Source organism: Pristis pectinata, chromosome 6 (assembly GCF_009764475.1).
Source record: "Pristis pectinata isolate sPriPec2 chromosome 6, sPriPec2.1.pri, whole genome shotgun sequence".
Taxonomy (NCBI): domain Eukaryota; kingdom Metazoa; phylum Chordata; class Chondrichthyes; order Rhinopristiformes; family Pristidae; genus Pristis; species Pristis pectinata.
The window spans coordinates 14,289,251-14,313,862 of NC_067410.1; the positions used below are offsets into that span (position 1 = coordinate 14,289,251).

Sequence of the window (24,612 nt, forward strand, 5' to 3'; positions counted from 1 at the left end):
AGGCTGCAAAGTGGTGCAGCAGGTGGTACTGCTGGGTGCATAACACCAGCAGAGTTTGATTCTGATCTTGGTTGCTTTCTCTCCGAGGACATGTGGATTTCCCCAAGTAATCCAGTTCCCTCCCCACATCCCAAAGCTGCGCTGGTAGGTTCAACAGACCACTGTAAATTGCCCCTAGTGTGGGTGGGTGCAGGAGAATCAGGGCAGAATAGGCAAGGGGAAAGAGTGGGGGAATGAGACTGATGAGAATGCTCTGAGAGCTAGCATAGATTCAATCGGCTAAACAGGCACTTCCTTTGTCTTATTTGAGAATTGATGCAAGAATTTGTGTCAACAAATTCACATACCATACCATTTATGTATGGAGGTTTATCTGAGAGTGCTGCGATCTGTGGGGGAAATGTAATAATCAAAGAGAATTGAGAAAAATAAAAATTACTTCATTTTTTGGAAAATTTTATTGTTTGTAATTTGTACTCTTTTCTTTAATAAAGATTACAGTAAGGAGCTAGTCGATTTGGTTATTTACAGATATTACATTGCTGATGATTTTTCTAAAAATTAACAAATCTGTGCTCATTGCAGAGCCAGCTCTACACATTATCTTACACTAGACAGTAAAACATTTTAATCTCCTTCAGTATATAAATACATCACTGTTACTATATACAACTGCAAGTCAGTGCGATTCAGCAACTGATATTTCCAGCAGAGATCAAGTGGTGACAGACATGCCAATACCAAGAAAATATTAGTGCAGATACTGCACTAGTAAGAAAAGCAAACATGGGCAGGGTTTTTGTTGTTAAATGGTGGTGGTGGTGGTAGTAGAAGACTTAAGAATAAAATTGAGACCCCCCCCCCCCCCAAATCTTGGTCCAAATGCCAACTCCTGCACCGTCTTCATTTATACAGGTACAAGCACACAAACTACATTGACCTATGTACTGTCCATTATGACTAAGATGTCCTGTTTCCCATCCTATTTCCCCCAGTAATGGTTGTAGAGGTTACTGAATGCAAACTGAAAAATACTAAATACAAAAAGTATCCTGGATTGGAACATAAAATTATTACAACAGTAACTGGAAGTGAAAGTACTACAACAGATCCAAAGCACTGTTGATGGCCTATTAATGTGAAAGCCTCTACTCAAATGCAAGTTCTTTTTCACGGTGCATCTCCTGTTGTTTACTGGTCAGAGTTAGAGGAAATGTTGCTCTGAAAAGCCAGGTCTTTCATTAAAGATCCGAATTCATGCACAGGTTCAGGGTTTAAGATGGTTTTGTGTTTTTGCCACTGGCATTAATGTAGGAAGTTCAAATATCTACAGATGTTAGCTGAATGGCTTTCTAAGTAAGTAGTAATGTTTATTTATTGTCCAGGAAATACCAATGCACAAGTGCTGTGGGGCTCCACTCGCTAAAAATATGACCTTTACCAATTTTTTTTCCCCATCTGGTATACAACAGTAGCTTAGCTTGTGTTCAGAAACATTTTGTTGTGACTAGATCAAATAATGGGCTGAAAAGAGTTAAAGTCACAGTCCCGAAATGGTCAAATTCATTACAATCCAGGGCATATTTTTCTTGGTAAAGTTAAATACAATGCCGAGATATTGCAGCCAGAGGCCAAGTGACAATGCTGATCGCTAGCCTCAAAGAAATATATCCACAAAGAACCAGCGAGCTCTACGGCATGAAATTCCCCTTTTTCCAATGCCATTGGCCATCAGGCATCAAATCCAGGGGCATCCACCCATAGTGCTATCACCCAGTCTGGCTGGGCAGCCAGTCACAGTGAAAATTCTTACAGACAGCAAACCAGGAGGTAAAAAAAAAGCACGATTTTGAATTAGTATTTTACATTCTTAAAGAGCATGAGGGAGCAAACACACAAGTTAAAGGGCAAGGCTTAATAATGATAAATAAACTCTTTAAAATAAAGTTATTTTAATATCCATTACATTTTGGGATAATTATCTGAAGCAATTAAAATGCACACACAAAAAAATTATTTTTTTTTAGGGCCAGAGAGTTTACTAAGCAGTAATGATGGCTTAATAGACCATTAAAAACTCACAAACCTTTGCCTCAAAGCACATCATTATCAGGGCACTTTACAGTGAGAATAATTCACAAATACCTGAAATACTCAATTCACTGATTGAAATTACATTGGTCTTGGCTGCAAAACAGACAGCAGCTTTTGGGTTTCCACATGTAACTGCCTACGTGTGTACTGAAGAAGTTGCTGCCAGGTTCACAGAGAGAGAAAGTAATGGGCCTTTTGGCCCACTGAGTCCACACAACCATTGACCACACTTTTGTGCTAATCCTACATTAACCCTTCCTTTTTAAAAAAAAAATTCTCCCCACATTCTAATACTCCCTACTGAATTCTACCATTCACCTACATACTAGGGGCGATTTACACTGGTCAAGTATCCTGCCACCTTGCACATCTTTAGGATGTGGGAGATAACCGGAACAGCTGGAGGACACCCAGGTAGTCACAGAGAGAAAGAGCAAACTACACACAGACAGCGTCCCAGGTCAGGACTGATCACAGGTTTTTGGCACTGAGGCAGTGGCTGCGTCACTGTGCCAGCCTTATACTTGCAATTCATGGTGCAATCATTACGAATGCCCAGTGACATTTATTTGCAAAATCCATGTCAGTTTTCTTCTTACTAATAGGAAAATGTTTTATCTGCCAAATGCTGTGCAGTTAGCCTTGTAACAAAGAATCCTCCAGGGAGCATTTCAACTGCTGCACCCAAATCAATTTTTTGAATGCTTTGGCTCATATTAAACAAAATACATTTCACATTTTAAAAATGTTGTTAATGGTGTTACAAAATACCAATTCAGAAACAGGAAGGGCATGGTAAACTTTAACTTATTCATTATTGCTTCTAGGAAATCCTTTTATATCAATTCTTCTGATTGACAATTTGCAGTTGTATTCAATATTTCTATCAAATCATACAGGACAAAACAGTAACATATTTGTAAGCACTGGACGCTTCAAAATGATGTTAATTGGCTATTTTAAGCGATTCAAAGCATCTCTTTCCTCCTCTGCTCCTACAGCTAGCAAGGTTTGGAAGTTTTTCTTCTTAAAGTAGACAATGAATTTCAACTTTATCTCACTTGAAAACACAGTCCAAAACATTTTTTCCATAAGCAAATAAATTGCTCTTGTTCTTATCATGCACTTAGGATACAGACTGCAAAGTAACTTTAAATTTATATAGAGTGGGTGAACAGATACTGTTTTGGGAAAAATATCTGCAACTATTTGGAAAAGTCAGACGTTATTTTAACTTGGATATTCTCAAATCCAAACAATAATTTGGTATTGCAAATTTATAAAGAACTCGCACTTTAACGTATAAAATGTTATCCTTTGTATTCCTGATTCCTAACTAGATTTCAGTTTATCAAACAGAATAGTGAATATTAAAGCCATTGCATCTTTGCTAATGCAACTAGAGTTAAAAAAATTAACATTTATACACCTTAGTTTTAAGGTCAATAATTATTATTGGAATTTAAGAGAATTTAGAGACAAAGGGCACTACTTTACAATTATGAATAAGATATGAACAAATGTATTTTTAGTAAAAAGGGACAGCACAGTAGAACTGCTTCTGAGTAGGTGTTAAATGAGGCAGACAGGGGTGTATAAGCAAAATGATACAAGGTACGTGCATTCAGAGGTTATCACATGAAGCAGGAGAACTGAATTTGTCCTTGTTCTTAAATCACAGGCAAGTTCTCCCATCAGCTGAAACATTCCAGGAAGGGAGAAGAACAGAATAAAAAGGCTATTCTTTTTCCCCCGTATCGTGGACCTAACTTTCACATAGTAAATCCACCCTTGGCTTGGGAATGGGGATACTGGAATAGTTAATAATGTGTAAAATGTCAAGACATTAGAAGCATATATTAAAAAACAATGAAATATAATTCTTCTGACGATAAATCTCCAAAAACAGTAACTTTAAATCGCCAATAAAAAACCCGAACAAGAATTAAGGCAATACTATTCATAGTTATTATAATGAACAACTCTCATTAACATGCATGCTCAGCAACTTTCTAACAACTATGCTAATAAACCCTTAAAACTGCATGTAAAATCCTGGTCCTCGAAATGATAATTTACACTCAGCAACCCACATTAAGCCCCTACCCAATTGAATAAAGCAGGATTCCAGAAATTTAGACAATATAAAACTATAATCAGCCCTTTAGAGAGAACTAAAGTTTAATTAGTTCATCAAATTTTATTTCTGGGTGCACAATTCCAGAGTGCTCAAGGGCACTCCAGAATTATGTATAAAGAATTACAATTTCATGAATTAATCTTGATGAATAAAAAGGCAGTCACAGAAATGCAGTTGCCATATTTAGAACCCAAGACCATCTGATTTACTTTAGTCATCTGCCTTGACCATCACCAAAACCTGTACCCATACCGCCACCATCACAATATACACGGACACAGTTCTCCTCAACAATACAAAAGGAAGGCTCACTCTCCACAATGCACAAGATTTCCACAGGAAATGAAGGGTATCTGGAGGCAAAAATCTTGGAGCTGGTCCAATTAATGCATTTTTCACCCTCCTTGCTGGTGTAAGGATACATTCTGGCCTGAACATCAACTACCTTGAAATCAATGTGCTCTGAATAGGTATGGTATTCTCATCCCTCAACAATCTTGACAGAGGAGTGTTAATCTCTTGACTAATTAACTTGTGGAGTAAAGAAATGATTAATCTACTATCAGCAATGCAAGAATCAAATCTTCTGATGGTCATTAAAAATTCAAAAAAAGTGTAAAAGCAAACATATTCATTCTTTTGAACTTGATATGAAGTTTGTCTTCTCTGCTGCTAGATTAGGAGGAGGAGATATGGTCCATTCTCACCCGAAGGGACAAAGATGTCAACACCATTTCACCTCACTGGAAAGGTTTCCAAAGCTGTTCACTGAGCCTTTGCAGGAGCTCAATGGCAGTTCGGTTTGCTGTTGTCATAGGTCCCTCAGTTTGTGATCTTTGTGCTCTTGAAGGCAGATAAGTGCTTGTTCGTTACAATAGATTGAAGAACGTTTTAAAATTCAAATGATACACAAATGTACCAGTGTCCACATCTAACTAGGCCATGCCCACTAAATAAATAAATACATACTATTTTTTTAAAAAAATTATAAGTTTTGGAAAGGTTTTTTTTAGAAAAGATATCTATTTCAGTGGTTTAGTCACAGTTACAATCGTTGTAATCTTGTGCATGGGAAATTCACCCATAGCACCAGCTGATCTCACCATTGTTACTTGTACACACCAAGAAAAGGTGACAGAAAAAGGTAGTTGGCTCATGGTTCATCATGCTTTTGAAAGGTGGCTTGACATTCCAACAAAGACCATTATTTTTCCACCACAGAACTCTGAGATAGAATGCTTTATACAAGTTCACATTTGAGTGGACTATTAATACTTCTGAAAGGTTTTGTAGAAGAATTGCTGCTTCATTGTAAATCAAATGACTCAGCTAATGGTGAACTGTAGGACTTGCATGATTTATTTTCCTGTAACTAAGCTGTGCAATCAGCTACTGCCACTGAAACTTCCCATATTATATCATTAAAAAATAGGCCCTTCATGCAGATAAACACCACTACGGCTACAATGAGGTGTGTGGCTGCATTTTTAGTAACATAGGACCAACAACATCAAAGACGTTGCTAAGTAGCTGTGACAAAAATCTGCATGGAATTTTATTGTGGATTGCTTTTTTTTAAACCAAGCATGTGTACTTATCATAAATTGAGATGATATAAAAAATTATCAATACAATTATGTATTTCAAAGTTGAAAATGAAGTCCCATCCCACACTTAAAGAACTTTACTGCATAAACCCCAAGTAGAGGAATGACTGTGGATCCTGCAGTTCAAGGGAAAATATCTGCTACTCAACACACTATGTTAGTCTTAATTTCCCTCTCATAATTAACACTGCTGTTAGAATACTGGATGTGCATGGAATACTATTTCTGACAACAATAAATAAAAAATATAATTAAACCTACTTTGAAGAAAAGTAATGAAAACTGACATCCATTATTATGGACATTTGAACAGTTTTTAAAACTTCAAATCCAGGTCCTACTACTCACAACCCTACCACCACCCCCACTTATAATTCTCTTCTCTTCACTTCCTACCAGACACTGGTAATCTGTCTGTGGCATTTTTGGGCCAAAAAGGCATCAGACATTTTAACTGAAATAAAGAGTCAAAAAAAAATTACAAGTTGACTGACTTCCGGTGGTCACGTGGCTCAGATGAAATCAGTCACTTGATACAATGATATTAACGTAATTTGCTTCAACAAGTATATCAGAATCTTAGAATGTACACAATGGTTCAGGACGGATAGGAACAAGTTGCAAATACCTAAAATGTAACAGCAGTTTCTTTAGAAACTTTTAATAAACTGGGATTTCAGATACATTTGAATCAAGATTTTTCCTGGCTTGAAACCGGGCCATCTGGGTGACTGTAGGTACTGTTTTATAATAAAATGTTTCCGTTGTCGTTTAGCCCTTTAACATTAAAAGAATACTAAGCGTTTAATTGTGATCCAAAAAGAAACGAATGCCAACTTTAACACCATGCAATAATCCCCTGTTATTTGTTACTGTGGCCTCAAAATTTAACCTGGCGGGCTGCCATCAGTCTCAGCTGAGTAGCCTTACTTACTTGAATCAGCCGAAGTTACCAGAGGATTTGGATACCCAATCAATGGCTGAAACATGGAAGACAACAGGTGAATAACAATTAAAGTCAATTTGTAGAATTCAGCAGGCCTGTGGTTTATATAATGAGATGCCAGATTAACAATATGTACTTCCTTCCATTTCATGGAGATTGCCATCACCACAGGCACCCATCAGGCAAGACCACACAAAAGATATATACAAGCACCATTCCATGGGTTTAAGGAGGAAGGCTCTAGTTAGAGAAGTCTCTCTCTCTGATGGATATTGGTTGTGAAGTAAGAGACCACTGTGTTTATGGAGCTTGTTGGGCAGGCTATTCCATAAACCCTTTTAACCACATCTTAAATCCCTGGTGGAAAGGCAAATGGCAATTTCATTTCTTAAAGCTCCTCAAACTAATCAAAAGGGCTGAGGACTTGAACACCTCATCTCCTAGCCAGAAATGAGTGCTTGACTGGATCGTTAATAGATTATACAGTGCCCACTGTATTCTACCCTGTATTTATTGAAGTCTGTCACTGTGAATTAACTTGGTCCAACAACATTTTACCTTATGACAGCTTCAATGCCTTTGCCTCAATATGTGTGCCATTCCCCAATGTCATCTTGCAGATGGCAACACATGACTGCAATACGTGTTTTTAGGATTAGTTTAAAAAAAACATTTAAAATCTCTTATTGGAAAAAAAATATTAACACCATTTGTCCATTTCTGCACTGACTCTTTAGGTTTATGTTTTCTGAGTTGTCTGCTAAGTCACTTAATAATCTAAAATATAAACACTTTCCAAAGACTGTTCTGTGCAGGTTGAAGTGGCTTGGGAGTGGGGAAGGATACTCCTTTTACTGTTATGTGAAACCTGATGCGTCACAGAAGTGCGGTTCCCTACGTTCACACAGCTGGAGTAGCAGATGAAGCATGATCCCACAAGGCACTCCCGTACTCTGCAAGCTCTGTCCACCAGCCAATGTCTTAATGTGCCTTCCCTACATTAATGCCCCAACTGCTCCTTTCCACCATTCCTCAGTAGTCTCTCCTGTCACAAGTCCGTGACCTTGTTTTCCACTGATGCAGCTATTTGCTGTAACCGGTAGCCAAGCTGCATCTTCTGTGCAGTCGGGTCCTCTTCTAGTGCCGTAATGATCTACAAGACAAGAAGTGAAACCTGTTATTCAGCCTTCAGTCTTTCAGAGGCTCAGCTCTTTCAATGGCTTTTTCCCCCCTCAGTCCCTGCAAGAGATACAGAGCTTGTCTCTCACTACTCATTGTCCAATCTGGCTTGATAAACAGTTATGCGGACAGAGAATAATCTTGACGAGCCCCTCCCCAAAGGGCAGGCAATGCCTGATAACCATGAAACTACCAGATTATTGTTAAAAACTCTTAACATCCTTCAGGGAAAGAAGCAAGCTATCCTCACCTAGTCCAACACCAGATCCACAACAGTAAGATCCCTTAACTGCCTTCTGAGAAGCTTATGTACCCGGTATTTTTCCCTACTGATTCTTGCTGGGTACTTAGATCATTGCATTACCGGCAGGCACGGTAGTGTAGCAGTTAGCGTAACGCAATTACAGCGCCAGCAACCCAGGTTTAATTCCCGCCGCTGTCTGAGAGGAGTTTGTACGTTCTCCCCGTGTCTGCGTGGGTTTCCTCTGGGTGCTCCAGTTTCCTCCCACATTCGAAAGATGTACAGGTTAGGAAGTTGTAGGCATGCTATGTTGGCGCCAGAAGTGTGGCGACACTTGCGGGCTGCCCCCAGAACACACTACCAAAATGATGCATTTCACTGTGTGTTTCGATGTACATGTGACTAATAAAGAAACTTATCTTGATTCCTTCAGACAGTGCATATGATCCTTCACTCTGTGCGTGTGCTCCCTCAGATTATATCCAAGCATTTTTTCCTGGCTGGTCTTACACTGCCTGACCCTGGTGACACACGTCCTTGGCCAGGGTGCACAGGCAGATTCTCCAGACCTCAGCTCAGATGGCCCTTGCAGATAATAGGCTTGGCCAGCAGCCACAATTTCCAGTCAGTTCTTGCATTATACAGAGATTTTTACAATATTTCGGTAGTGCTACTAGCTTTCTCACCTCAAAGCGGAGTGAGAGGGAGCAGAGTGGGTTAGGCTTTGGCTCAACAGGCTTCGGCGAGAGCGGGAAAGAGGCGAGACTAATAGAGAGGGGGTAAGTTATTAGTTTATTTGTTGAACTCAGTGATATTCAGCAAGATGCATCTAGGGTTGGTCTTATGTTTGGAGTGTCAGATGTGGGGACCCTGGGAGACTACCAGACTCCCTGATAACTACATCTGCGCAAAGTGCACCGAGATGCGGCTCCTTAAGGAACGGATTGAGAGTCTGGAGCTGCAGCTCCATGACCTTCGGCTGGTTAGGGAGAGTGAGCAGGAAATAGACAGGAGTTATAAAGAGTTTGTAGACAGCACCTCTGTGGCGGTCCCCCTCAAAAACCGATATCTCATTTTAGATTCGGTTGGAGAGGATGACCTGATAGAGGAAGACCTCAGAAACCGGGACCTTGGCACCGTGCCTGGTACTGTGGTCCAGCGGAGGAAGTGAAATGCAGTGGTTATTGGGGATTCTATAGTAAGGGGTACGGATAGCAGATTCTGCGATAGCGACAGTGAGTCTCGGATGGTGTGTTGCCTCCCTGGTGTCAGGGTACGGGATATCACGGACCGGGTCCAGAATATTTTGAGGGGAGAGGGTGAGCAGCCAGAAGTCTTGGTACATGTAGGTACCAATGACATAGGTAGAAAAAGAGAAGAGGTCCTGAAGGAGGAATACAAGGCATTGGGGAGAAGGTTGAGAAGTACTACCCGTGCTACGTGTCAATGATAGGAAGAATAGAAAGCTCTGGCAGATGAATGCGTGGCTGAGTGACTGGTGCAGGGGGCAGGGCTTCAGATTTTTGGATAATTGGGACCTTTTTTGGGGGAGGCATGACCTATTCGCTAAGGATGGGTTGCACCTAAACTCCAAAGGTTCCAATATCTTGGCGGGAATGTTTAATTTAGTTGTAGGGGAGGGTTTAAACTGATCTGGCAGGGGGATGGAAACCAGAATGTTAGCTTACAAGATGCTAAGGTAAAGGAGGAAGTTTATAGAAACAAGTCCAATGAGGATGGCAAGAAGGACAGGCAGGTGAGAAGTCAGGATAATTTGCTGAATAATAGAAGTACAACAAGTCAGGATGTTAGGATACAGAATGTTAGGATAGGGGATGAGGTATATAGGAACATGTCCAAGGTAGTATGTAGTGAAGATGGTAAGAAGGATAGACAGGTGGAAAGCCAGGATAATCTGCTGAACAATAGAACTACAACAAAATTAATAGCAGATAGCGGACTAAACGTAATATATTTAAATGCACGTAGCATTAGGAATAAAGTAGATGACCTAGTGGCACAACTACAGGTTAATAAATACGACATTGTGGCAATCACCGAGTCATGGCTTTATGATGGATGTGATTGGGAACTGAATGTCCAGGGGTACACAGTGTATAGGAAGGACAGGCGGGTAGGCAGAGGGGGAGGTGTGGCCATGATGGTTAGTAGTGATATAAAATCAATAGAACGGAAGGATATTGGGTCAGAGGAGGTGGAATCCTTGTGGGTGGAGCTAAGAAATAGCAAGGGTAAAAGGACAATAGTAGCAGTCATATATAGGCCCCCTAATAGCAGTCAGCAAGTGGATGACAAGTTGCAGTTTGAGATAGAAAAAGCATGCCAGAGTAACAACGTGAAGATAATTATGGGGGATTTTAACATGAAGGTGGACTGGGAAATCCAGAATGGTGGTAGTACTCAGGAGAGGGAGTTTGTGGAATGTCTAAGGGATGTTTTTCTAGAGCAACTTGTTGAAGATCCCACCAGGGGATCGGCTGATTTGGACTGGGTGCTGTGTAATGAACTGGAGGTCATTAGGGAACTAAAGGTAAAGGAACCACTGGGAACCAGTGATCACAATATGATTGAGTTCAGTTTCAAGTTTGAGAAGGAGAAGCTGATAACTGGTGTATCGATATTTCAGTGGAACAAAGGAAATTACAATGGTATGAGAGAGGAGTTGGCCCTAATTGATTGGAAGAGTAAGCTGGCTGGAGGGACGGCAGAGGAGAAATGGAAGGAATTTCTACAGGAAATTGCAGGATAGATATATTCCAAGAAAAAAAGGTTTTGAATGGAAAAAAGGCACAAATGTGGATAACGAGAGAGGTGAAGGCTAAAATAAAAGCAAAAGGGGCGGCGTACAAAGAAGCAAAAATTAGTGGGAAAACAGAAGACTGGGAAGCTTTTAAAAACCTGCAGAGAGAAACTAAGAAGGTCATTAGGAAAGAAAAGAGGAATTATGAAAGGAAGTTGGCGGATAACATTCGAAAGGATACTAAGAGTTTTTTTAAATACACGGGTTGATATAGGACCAATTGATAACGGTGCAGGAGCTATTATAATGGACAATAGAGAGATGGCAGAGGAATTGAATGAATATTTTGCATCGGTCTTCACCGTGGAGGACAGCAGCAATGTGCCGGTTAGTCAGGAGTCTCACGAAATGGAACCGAGTTCAGTTAAGATTACTAGGGAGAAGGTGCTAGGAAAACTAAACAGGCTAAAGACTGATAAGTCTCCCGGACCGGATGAGGTACGTCCCCGGGTTCTGAAGGAGGTGGCTTTAGAGATAGCGGAGGCATTGGCGATAATTTTCCAGAAATCGATAGATTCCGGCATGGTTCCAGAGGACTGGAGGGTCGCAAATGTAGTTCCGTTGTATAAGAAAGGTGGGAGGCAGCATAAAGGAAATTACAGACCTATTAGTCTGACGTCAGTGGTGGGAAAGTTATTGGAATCTATCCTCAAGGATGGGGTTACGGAATACCTAGAGGCGCAAGGCAAGATAGGTCCTAGCCAACATGGTTTTGTGAAGGGAAGATCCTGCCTGACCAAACTATTGGAGTTTTTTGAAGAAATCACAGGTAGGGTGGATAAGGGAGAGGTGGTAGATGTTGTGTATTTAGACTTTCAAAAGGCCTTTGATAAGGTACCTCACAAGAGACTGATTAATAAGATGAGAGGTCATGGAATTACGGGTAGGACAACAGAATGGGTGGAGCATTGGCTGGTTGACAGGAAGCAAAGAGTGGAAATAAAAGGATCTCGTTCTGGTTGGTTACCGGTTACTAGTGGTGTTCCGCAGGGGTTGGTGTTGGGACCGCTCCTTTTTACCTTGTACATTAATGATTTGGATGATGGAATAAATGGTTTCGTGGCTAAGTTTGCGGATGACACCAAGATAGGGGGAGGAGTAGGGAGTATTGAAGAGATAGGAAGGTTGCAGAGGGACCTAGACAGTTTAGGAGAATGGGCAAGGAAATGGCAGATGAGATTCAATGTAGAGAAATGTGCAGTTGTACACTTCGGAAGCAGAAATAAGCGGGCAGATTATTATCTAGGAGGAGAGAAAATCCAAAGCATGGAAGTACAAAGGGACTTGGGGGTACTCGTGCAGGATACCTTAAAGGTTAACCACCAGGTCGGATCGGTGGTAAAGAAAGCGAATGCTATGTTGGCATTCATTTCAGGAGGTATAGTGTATAAAAGTAAGGAAGTGTTGATGAGGCTCTACGGGGCACTAGTGAGGCCTCATTTGGAATATTGTGCGCAGTTTTGGGCCCCACATCTTAAGAAGGATGTGCTGACGTTAGAGAGGGTTCAGGGGAGATTTACGAGGATGATTCCAGGACTGAAAGGGCTTACGTATGAGGAGCGTTTGTCGGCTCTTGGACTGTACTCGCTAGAGTACAGAAGAATGAGAGGGGACCTCATAGCGACATTTAAAATATTGATAGGAAAGGACAGAGTAAATGTGGCTAGGCTGTTTCCCTTGGTGGGTGAGTCCAGGACCAGAGGGCACAATCTTAGAATTAGAGGCTACAGTTTCAAAACAGAGATGAGGAAAAATTTCTTTAGCCAGAGGGTGCTGAATTTGTGGAACTCCTTGCCACGTACAGCAGTGGAGGCCAGATCAGTGGGGGCGTTCGAGGAGGAGATAGATAGATATCTAAATAGTCAGGATATCAAGGGATATGGGGATAAGGCCAGAAATTGGGATTAGAATAGGTTTTTTTTTCTTCCCCCATTCCCCATTTCTATTTCCCTTTCCTTGGAGCAGACTCGATGGGCCGAATGGCCTGCTTCTGCTCCCTTGTCTTGTGATCTTGTGAAATTACGATGTTATGCAGCACTTTGGATATGATGCTGATCTTCTTTTACACTTTCAATTAAATCTGATTAGATTATTTTAATTTGCTCATGGGCTGTAGATGCTGCGCTGGTATTTATACCTGTGCCTAATTGCCCCATTAGTGAGCAGCTTACTCAGAGTTCTCAGAAGGCAGTTAAGGGATCATACTGTTGTGGACCTGGTGTTGGACTAGGTGAGGATAGCTTGTTTCTTTCCCTGGAGGACGTTAAGAGTTTTTACAATAAATCTGGTAGTTTTCATGGTTATCAGATTTTATCAGAAAGTGGGTGGAATTTAGAGTTTAGTGTGCCACAAAGAAACCAAACATTCCTGACCCAAGTTACTGTACAGAATCTTGCCTATAATTGTGTCTCTTTTTTCATACCTGGTCATAGTACTTGTTGATGTATTTGTAGAGTTCATGGAGAGCTACAAGAGAATTCATGTCACTGGAGTAATTCTGTAAATGAAGAGAAAATTGGCTGTAAAAGGAATCAAACAGAAGGCATCTATTTCTGAAGTTCTTTGTGAGTCATCACTGTGTACAAAACTCCGCACTTCAGTCACCTTATGCTCTGGATTTCCTTGAGGAACTAAATCATGAGTCATGATTGCAGCTGCTTCCAGACATTAATATCCTACAAGACACATGTTTTATTCATAAGCACTTACCCTGGACAGTTCTGCCAAGGCAGAGTTCATTTCTTGGTCACTAGCTGAGATGGTCTGTCGAATGTCTGCATAGTACCTGTTAGACACAGCAGAGTAGAGTCAGTTGCAGCTGATGATGACGAGCACCGTCCCACAAAAATCAGACATTAACAACAAGTAGATCAACACGTGGACAAAGAAAGCTTGGCTTTTTAGGTGGAGACCTTGTCGGAATCCTTTCCAATGTCGAGTTGATACGTGAAACATTCTCCTGTTTCTGCTCCTTTACAGATGCTGATGGATTTCTGGATACTTAAGAGCATTTCCAAAGTTATTATAAATTTATGTTTTTTTCTTTTATTTTCAGAAATGTATTCTGTGTAGCACTGCACTCCCCACCCCAATCACTTTCATGGCCTCAACGACCATTGTGTTCTGGAATATTCCTGTGATTTGTTCAATGATTTCTCACTGAAATTGATGCATTTTACATAGCTTCCTTTGGTTAAGAAATGGAATGGAATGGGTGACACCAACTGTGAAATACTGAAGAGCCGAACTTGATCTCTCAGAGGTTACCACAGACAGCATTATCAATTTTGCAAGCTTTCAATGCTTTTTTTTTTGCTAACCTGTTGGGTCATCGCTGATTTCAATTTCTAACACTTAAAAATATGCAGTGATAAAAGATAACGAGGTCTGATGTAGAGGAATACCGTGGTTTGTGTATTTTGGAACGCAAGCAGCTCACCTTGCATGTTTGTTGGCTCTGGGACCCTCACCTGATACCTGTTCTTCAGCACACCTAACACCAGGGGCCAAAGGTGGTGTAACTGGCAGATATGGCCAACTTGCCACTCCCACCTTGGGTGGGAGCCAGTGGGAGGAGTGTGTACTAACTCCAATCTCCAGCAGAATCTTGTGACACTGGAAAACATGGGCAGACAATAGCCAGAACAATGCCCCACCCAATTACACTTCTTGTTGCTGGCAAATAGCCCTCCAATTGCTCTTCTGGGTTCATGAATTTTGTGGCTAATGTTTTGGATGGGAAATTTGAACTGTACAGCATTCAGGACATTTTGCCATAGCTTATGATGGGTTAAATATTGGACCTGCGCTTTGCTAGGATTTGCAACTCCCAATTGCTCTATTTAATGGATAGAAATGAAAGATCCTAAACATGGACCGGCAAGTGTGCACCCTAGATTTCAGGATTAAGAATCTGACTATCCTATGATGGAGCCCAATCTATTAACGGCATGGTAGCGTAGCGGTTAGCGCGACGCTATTACAGCGCCAGCGATCGGGGTTCGATTCCTGTCGCTGTCTGTAAGGAGTTTGTACGTTCTCCCGTGTCCGCGTGGATTTCTTCCGGGTGCTCCGGCTTCCTCCCACATTGCAAAAAGATGTACGGGTAGGTTAATTTGGGTTTAAAATGGGCAGCGTGGACTCGTTGGGCCAGAAGGGCCGGTTACCACGCTGTAAGTAAAATTTAAAAAAATAACTGAGCTAGTTCTTGCAAAGATGGTAAGATGCAGGGCAGCAATCTGCAAGGAAGGACTGTGACTCTAGAGACTTTATCAATGGAGCTTACTTATAGCTCTCTGTGGTTAGACAAGAGTTACAGATAAGCTGTCAATTCCTCCCACCTTTATACTCTTTAGGTAAAAAATGAACATTGGATTCGGGTTCAGGGACTGGCTCAAGCGCATAACACCTGAACTATTGCTTGATTTTGTCCATCATACCATTTTGTTTGACTTTAAGTACAGGAGGAGGAAGAATCTGCTCCAGAGAAATAAATGACTGTCAGCATTAAAAGCAATAACAACAGCTGAAGACTCATTCATCTCGGGAGAAGACAGGTCAACACTGGCTCACACCCTCCCATGACTTAAGCAACATCTGCTAGCTGCCCAAATTGAATCCATTTGCAGATGTGTTGCATTAGTCCCCTTAGAATATTTTAGTGCAGACTGGGCAGAATTTCTCTTCCACCAAGCTGTGCTGTTAAATTCCTAATTATAGATACTAATTTACAGTCAAAAATACTTAAGACTTCCAATTGTGCCACCAGACTCATAATTATCTATCAAGAATGGAAAGTGAAAGGGAGCCTAAAAAACCAACACAGTTTCTAAAGAAAGTTTTTTTTTCTTGAAATATTCCAGGTTAAGCAATGGTAAAGCTTCACTTTCTTGCTGTTGCCTGGGTACAGCACAGTGGGAGCCAAATGGAAGTTTCGGGAGCTTACCTCTCCACCATCTGTTTATATCGAGGGATGTCTCTGGCATACAACAGTTTGTTAATTGGAGAATCCTATATAAAAAAAAAAGTATCAAACAGGGTCACATCAGTTACACGCTGGGTGAAAACAGACCTCATGCCAACAAATTCTGTCTGTGAAGTGTACTGAGAAGTTACCAATGAAAGTCTGGGTCAAGATCATGGTTACAAAAATAGTGCATGATGAGTTGAATTAGCAGAAGCATTCAGACCATTGTACTGAGTTAATGCAACAACAACACCACCAAGCCTCCACAGGGACTTACCAAACCAGCTGATAGAGAGGGCAAGTTGGAAAAGGGTGGAAATTTCTCTTTTGAACGCTACCCCATGATCACAATGGCAACTCCCTTGGTTTTTATACAAGATGGTGAATATTGACTGGCTATTCTCCTAGGCAGGCTTCAGAGGTTAACTGGATATTACATCAACACACCTGACTGTATAATATTTAGGAGAAAGAACTCTGGCTGACTCCTCCCCCTCCAACAATCAGGAACACTGAACCCAGATTTAATAATTCAAATGAAATCAGCTAACAAGGCACAAACTTGTGAAGAATTGTGGGAAACCTTCCGTACCAGATCTTTATCTGCTTTCAGCGACAGCATCTTATATTCACTACTTTGTCAATTAAAGCAGCACAGTTTGCAGTGGTTCTCATTTTTAAGATTTAAAAATCAACTACTGGAACTGCTCCATTGCAGAGGAATCAAACCTGGGCAAACTAAATTAAGATGGAAGATAGCAATCTGTAATGTCGTACTGTTACTGCATTAAGCAAAGCCATGTATCCACAGTTTCAATACTGTTGTGAAATGACAATGTAATATCGATGCAGCCAGTGGAATAGATACCAAATCATTATGCAGCAGAATTCCTCAGATGTCAATTTCCTTCCGATAGATACAAGTGCAAATTAATATCACAAATAGTGTTTTGCAGCAATTCAACTAGGATGGTTATATTGGATACTCTGGTGTTATCTCACACTTGCAGAATTAAACCAGGATCTCAAAATCAGATAGAAATGGTCCATTATACACATTGCTGAGAAGTCTTATCTCAGAATGAACACCTTTGGGTAAATATTAAATGTAGGCTTTCCCACAGGAAATTTATTACAGGGAATGGACGTTGAGCTTATTAGTGTTGGAGAGATTTTTCAAGCCATTTTAGAATGTTCTAATCTCCTTTTACTTATAATTATCATATTTTGTTATAGCTACTTGGAGCATACACTATTTCACAGCCAAGATGATAACCTGCTCCTGAACTTACACCATTGCTGCTTTGTAGACAGCACCAGGAGAAAAATAAAAACCTCCCAGTAACAGTAGGAATTTATAGTCATGTAGAAACCAATATTAAAGCAAACTATGATTAAATATTACATATTTTTAGGTAAAGGGTGGTGCTCATTTGGTTCAGATATATAATTTCAAATGTAGGGACTTAACCAGAATTGTAAATCTCTCCACTTTTATTGATGGACCAAAGCCTTTGTTTTACTTCCTTTGAAAAAGAATGTAAGAAATTCACTACAGAAACTTCCACACTTCACTGTTACTAGAACTCTAAAGAACATGACCAGAACTGTAACCAATCTTCCATCTGGGACCAAATTACTGTTTTATGTAGGTCTGGCTTCACTTCCTGACTTTTGTTCTTTATGACTTGAAATGAAGCCCTGGATCACATCTGCTTTATTAACTTGTTCTGCTACTTTAAAATATTTTCCCACAAACACACCCAGGTCTCCTCCTCCTTTAAATTTGTACCATTCTGGTAAGTATTGTTATCTCCTTTCTCTTTCTATTGAAATGCTTGCAGTTGTTGAATTTACTTGATTTTTTTTGGTTAGTATCTTTCATGCGGTCCTCCGATTTTGTTCCTTCCCACAAATGAAAACACTCTGGAAATAAGATTACAGGAAACCCATTTGTGCCTGCTTTATTATGTATCTTCTCTTCAGTGATTCCTCCAGTTTTGAGAGCTCTGAAGCCGATGTGGGAACTGCAGATTTTGGCACAGTTGGGTCAGGAGAGTTGGAAGGGAGAGCAGGCAGGTAAACTTAGGAGGAGGTTTGCTTCACCTGCCACGTATACAGAGCTTGTGTGTGCTCCCAATGCCCAACATTTAGGTTCTCAGTGCTTCTTCTTCATTTTGGGTGGTCATAGGCCAGAGATTCCCAGGTGGTGGTGGGGAAGTTGTATTTTTCAAGGAGCCTTTGAGAACATCCTTGAAATCTTTTCCTCTGTCCACCTGGCAGTTTGTAATGTGTATTTTACTCTGTGCAAATAATACTTAACGTATGATTTTGGACGTGTTTACACCCATTTCCTGGTGAAGACCCATCAGCAGGAAATTAGACTCGGCACTTCCTGACATGATTCACCCTGATGCCAACGTCATTTCCCCTTTGTATTTTGTGCACAGAATTACATCACCAACACGTTTGGCATACATTATTTAATGGCAAAAACTAGATCAAAACGTAATACTGGATCATGGGAGGAAAGACAGTGGTATGGCAGGTGGCGAATCTGTCCTGTGACCACAGTTTGATCCTGACCTCTGGTGCTGTCTTTGTGGATATTGCACGTCCTCCCTGTGACTGTGTTGTTTCTCCTAGATGCTCTGAATATGTCACATGCACCACGGATATGGCAAGTTAATTGGCTACTGTCAGTTACCCATAGTGTAGGAGAGTTGCAGGAGAATCAGAGTCAGGGGAGCTAATGGCGAGTGTGAGGGAACAAGTTTCAGGGAAATAAGTGGGAATTGCTGGGATTCTCTAATTAGCTGGTACAGACTCAAAGGGCCAATTGGCCTCCTAAGGAAAAAAAAATGAAAATGTAGCAATTTCTGACGTGTGATATCAACAGACAGTTGAACAAGGAGTACAGAGGGCTGAAAATAGTAACACCTTCAGGGATATTATTTTCATATGTTGATGATTAATTATCCTGTGTAAATTGTATTTCAATAAAAGTATTGAAAATAACTTTTTTTTGCTGGCAGCCTCGTTACAGATCAAGGCTTCTTTGAACTGCTCAGTACAGTTTACAGATCTCTCAACCTGTAACCTGATGCTGCCACAGGACGTGGGGGCTCACAGCCACCATGGTGGTGTGATCAGTCCTGTCCATTATCAGACACCAAGGAGCCTTTTCTTACTCACAACCATGTACTGTTCCCTCCCACCCGTAATTTTTTTTTTTGTGTGATCCACCCCACATTCTGCTCCATTTGACCTCGTCTCCTTGGCAGCCTTAGGCTTTAACTGCACTGACCCATTTGGTATTGGTATTGATTTATTATTGTCACATGTACTGTGATACAGTAAAAACCTTTCGTTGACATTGCCTGGCTTGCAGCAGTGTGAAATGCATAGGTCAGGAGTTAACATCTGTTCAAGTGTATGAATCACAATTTCACTTTCTTAAAGCAAAGGTATCCTAATATCATGATTTTTTTTTTGGGTCATTTCTGACTTAGCATTAGTGCTAACCTTAGTGCAACAGAACCATGTGCAACACAATTTCAAGGCACCTTTGTCTATGCTGCCGAAAGCTCTGATTTTATACATCGCCATCTGTTTTCCTCTGAGCCACAAATGTTGGCCTCAACTCTATTTTCCTGCCAAATCTCTCATTAACCTGCAATTTCCCTGTGGTTCAAAAATCTGTCTTGGCCATGAATATGCTAAACAATTCAGCATCTACAACACTCTGAGGCAGAGCATGGAATTTGACATTCTTCTGCTGGACTCAGAACTTTGTGGGTTCAATTTGCACTCCAAAAGGGTAAAGACTTGACTAACATTCTGGTTCAGTCCATGGGCAAGATGTTGACTTTCATATTGGATACCAAAGCGAGGTCCTGTCTGTCCTCTCATGTGAATGTAGACGATTGTGTGGCACTATTTTGAAGAGCAAGGATGCACTGGCTAATATTTATCTCTAAATCAACATGACTAATTGCTCCTTTGTGGGATCTGGTGGCAGGGAAATTTTTTTGGTGCGTTTCCTACATTAGAATTGTAAAAAAGCTTTAAAATAACATCCTTAATTTGCTACAAAATGCTTTTGGAAGTTACAAAGTTGTAAAGATGCTTCTTAAGGGAAGGTACTTTACTAAAAATGTGTTTATGTTGGGTGTTTCATTAGTTGCCATTGTATTTCTAGTGACATCGCCCTCTAGTTGTCTTTCCCTCATTAGCCAATGGGCAGACTCACCCGACCCAGCTTGTGTTCTGCAATTGTACAGGAGTCCATGAAGGTCTGAGCAATGACCGATAGCATGGCGTCCACATTATCCGACACCTGAACGTCAAAGGTGAAGTGCGGATTTTTTATGATGTTTATCCAGAAACGAAGAGGCAGGCTGGAAAAGAAAAAAAAAATCACAATTTTATAAACCTGGGTTCTTTATACATTTTACACCTCTCAAAATTTAATAACCCAAATCAAGAGCTTCTTTCAAACATCTTCTTAAATAGTTAAGGTTTGACTCCCAGCTTAAATATCTACATCCTGGAATTTTCCTTATTGTCCTTCCCATGATCCTCTCTAATGCCAGTAATTACTCTTTGAATTTTGGATATCTGTAATTGAATGTAATATTCCACATTAACAATGAAATGTGGATCATGAACCGTTTATTACTTGCCTAATTAATGACATAATAATACGGTAGCGTAGCGGTTAGCTATTACAGTGCCAGCGATCGGGGTTTGATTCCCGTCGCTGTCTGTAAGGAGTTTGTACGTTCTGCCGTGCCTGCGCGGGTTTTCTCCGGGTGCTCCAGTTTCCTCCCAATTGCAAAAACGTACGGGTAGGTTAATTTGGGTTTAAAATGGGTGGCGCGGACTCGTTGGGCCAGAAGGGCCTGTTACCACGCTGTAAATAAAATTTAATTTTAAATAATTCAGAAGTCTGATTTATTGAAGATGGACTGAGAACTCTGCTCGATTCACCTGCCATGTAGTAACAACTGGTGGCATTTAAGGTGCAGGATGTACACCTAAATGTTGCTGCACTCACTGTTGATGCCCAGTTAACTCCAGTAAATGATCAAGGTTATAGCTCAAACATTTCATTTTTCCATTTTCACCAATAATCACAAAATAATTACATCTTCAACCAATAAATCACACTACCATATAAACAGTTCTACACGCAATATGTTAAATTTATTACTGTTTTGATCAATATTGCTACCTCAGAAAGAAGCTCAGGTTATAAGGAGAGAGTGGATAGGCTGGGACTGTTTTCGCTAGAGTACAGGAGGCTGAGGGCTGGCCTTATAGAGGTTTATAAAATCCTGAGAACATGCACGGTAGTGTAGTAGTTAGCGTAACGCTTTATAGTGCCAGTGACCCGGGTTCAATTCCGGCCGCTGTCTGTAAGGAGTTTGTATGTTCTCTCCGTGTCTGCATGGGTTTCCTCTGGGTGCTCCGTTTCCTCCCACTTTCCAAAGACGTACGGGTTAGGAAGTTGTGGGCATGCGATGTTGGCACCGGAAGTGTGATGACACTTGCGGGCTGCCCCCAGAACACCCTACGCAAAAGATGTATTTCACTGTGTGTTTCGATGTACATGTGACTAATAAAGATATCTTATAAGGTGGATGGTCACAGACTGTTTTCCAGAGTAGGGGAGTCTAACACTAGAGGGAAGAGGTGAGAGTGGAAAGGTTTGAAGGGTTTGTGAGGGGCAGGTTTTCCCCCCCACACACAGGGTGGTGGATATATGGAATGAATTGCCAGAGACCTTCTCATGGTGGTACATTACATGAAAAAAAAATTCAGTAGCTTTAATATCACAACACAAAGTACAGAAACTTCTTTTCAGAGAGATCCGAGGTATTGGACTTGTTTCTGTTCAAGCAGAAAAAGCAGAAGATTAATCGTTTTAATCTATCTGCTAGGCAGATAGAAAAAAGGGCTAATAGACTATTATAGCTTCATGATACCCAGGTCTCAACCAATGCATTGCATTTTAAAGAGCAATCACTACTTTATAAGCACCAAAACTAAACTTGTTCAGGCCTACAAAGAACTGCTGGAAGACTAGTTACTTGTAATATTACTGGTTGAGTCAAAGAGTTATACAGCATGGAAACTCCTTCAGCCCAACTCCTCCATGGCGATCAAGATGCCTATCTAAGCTAGTCCCATTTGCCTGCATTTGGACCATATGTTTCACAAGTGGCAGCACACTTGTGAGTGTGATAATCCCCATACTGCAGATGTAAACTGTGATGTGCAGGTCACCCTGACATACCTTGTGCAGACCTGAGATATTGTTCCATTTTGTGGGGATTGCCACTACGGGAGGAGACTACTGCAGTTACCTCCTGTCTAACTCATTTATTTCAGGTCTGGCGAGTCTCTTGCCCCACCCCATGGTACTCCTCACCATGCTTCTCTGGACGCACAGGACCTTCCTCCTAGGTGGCAACTCATTGATAAGGACGAGTGAATGTGGGAACTCACTCCTCCTCCACATTATCCCTGACAGCCAAAGGATGTTGCTGCTGTCTTGATGCTATAGGGAGAGTGCCTTTAAAGGCTGAAGATCCTTCACTAAACATTGTACAGCATGAAGTTGAGCAAGACCCGATCCAGAAACGTAAAGGCCTAGTTTTAGTGCTCATTGTCAGGGTGTAAACCACCTTAGTTTAGTTCTGAACATCTGTTTGATCAATTTTGCTTTTTTTGGCATTAGTGTTAAATACAACCATGTTTTAGCATACCAAAATAAGGCATGTAAAATTTCTAAGCAATATTCGGATTAAAAATAAGGACAAACAGATGTAGCAATGTAGAAGGTACAGGCAAAGCATATGGATTGAGATTAAAGATACGAGAAAGAAATCACTACAACTAGTCACTTCATGTGCAGTGAAGGGATTGCTTCCTTTTTTATAGTGCAAGGGTTAACAACATGTAACCCTGATAAGATTTCCATGTGTGGATTTAGGTCTGCTACAAGCTGGACTGGATTGTGCAGACGCATTGTTTAATTACAGAGCACCAGTTACCCTCAAGTTCAAACTCTCAATCCACAGTCAATTTTCTTTGTAATTAGAAATTCAATCAATAGAGACGTGTACAGCTGCAAAGCCACTGGGTTTCAGATGAAGAACATTATGGTATTTTAGGAATTAAAACCAAAATACGTACAACAAAACCTGCCTTAAATAGTTGGTTTATCCATGCTCAAGACAGAGAGACAGCAGATGGGAAATAGTGTTCAAACATCAGTCAACAGCAGCATGTCTCGGAACAGTGAAATGTTCAATTTGTAAAAGGTATAACAGCAGTCACACAGCAGAGTGTTAGAGCTCCAGCTCTGCATTAAAAAACAATTTTCTTTTTGAAAATTAATTATTCTTTGAAGTTCAAAGGACTGCCAAATTACTTTTCTTGACTTAAATACACCATGGTAATACATTAGGTCAGTTCAAAAGAACTGAGTGTCAAACCCATACTGAAGGCTGGTGTCATATCCAAGCCAGATCAAGTAATGACAGCAGGTTCCACTCTCAATGTCATTAGCCAGTTCTGTTGGCTCAATTTTTTTTTTGGTGCTGACCATAACAAGCAACTTTCACAATTTGGTCTGCGAGATCTCAGGGCAGGTACTTGCACCACACATCTAGTTAAGTTTTGATTCGCTGTTGCGTTGCTCTGGCAGAAAGTACGTCCACCGATTTACTACTAGAATGGGCTGGAAAGAGACTTCATTGAAGTCTGCAGCCCTGTGTAACAAGGACAGAAGAGTCCACATGGAAGCACAAGTTGAGGTACGTTGTAGTAAAGCAAAGTAGGCGACTGAGGTCAGGCTGGTCTTGTATGCCCTGTAGGCAATGGCCTGAGGGGAAGATCCTGGGCTCGGGGGTGGGGGGGGGGGGCGTGGGGTGGGGTGGAGGGAATTGAAAATGTCTTTCTGCAGCCATCTTGAACCATTGCTAAGGGATGGCACCCATTAGGCTCATGAAGAGGATTACTTTGCCTAGAAATTCACTCGTCAGTATCAGTAAACACACTGTATGATAGCATCAACTTGTTGCAATCCACTTCTGGAATTCATAGAAACAGAGCAAAATAACAGCAGGAGTACGTCATTCAGCCCCACGAACCTGCTCCACGATTCAACATGATCCCACTCTCTCCCACACTCCTCACAATGCCTTGTGTCTCTAGAAATAAATAGGACATGGCCTCTATGGTCCTCTGTGTTAGAGAACTCCACACTCACCTCCCGATAACTGAAGAAACATTTAAAAATTTTTTTTTTTTATATAATTTTATTTACAGCGTGGTAACCCAAGGTCCAGACCTCCTCCCTGCCCGGGGAGATATCCTCCCTGCATCCAACCTGCTGAGCCCCATCAGATTTTTGTACGTTTCAATGAGATCACATTCTTCCAAACTCTAGCAAATACTGGCCTAATTGGACCACACTCTCCTGATACAATGATCTGGCCATCTTAGGAATCAGTCTGGTGAACCTTCATTGGATTCCCTCCATGGCAAGTACATCCTCTCTTAGATATGGTTAATAAAACTACACACAACAATCCAGTTGTGATCTT

General features: G+C 41.0%; 1 protein-coding gene across 2 annotated transcripts in view; it reads right to left on the reverse strand.

Annotated features, from left to right (window-relative positions):
• Nucleotides 1-439: 439 nt before the first annotated feature.
• The window catches only part of plxnb1b (plexin b1b), a 224,158-nt gene continuing 199,985 nt past the window's right edge, over nucleotides 440-24,612 (reverse strand). For both annotated transcript variants that reach the window (XM_052017265.1, XM_052017263.1), the window contains 5 exons: nucleotides 20,247-20,394; nucleotides 15,974-16,038; nucleotides 13,738-13,813; nucleotides 13,451-13,525; nucleotides 440-7,940 (listed from right to left, as the gene is read on the reverse strand). In XM_052017265.1, coding sequence (XP_051873225.1) covers nucleotides 7,836-7,940; nucleotides 13,451-13,525; nucleotides 13,738-13,813; nucleotides 15,974-16,038; nucleotides 20,247-20,394 — 469 coding nt within the window. In that variant the 3' untranslated portion in view covers nucleotides 440-7,835. The remainder of the gene's footprint in view (nucleotides 7,941-13,450; nucleotides 13,526-13,737; nucleotides 13,814-15,973; nucleotides 16,039-20,246; nucleotides 20,395-24,612) is intronic.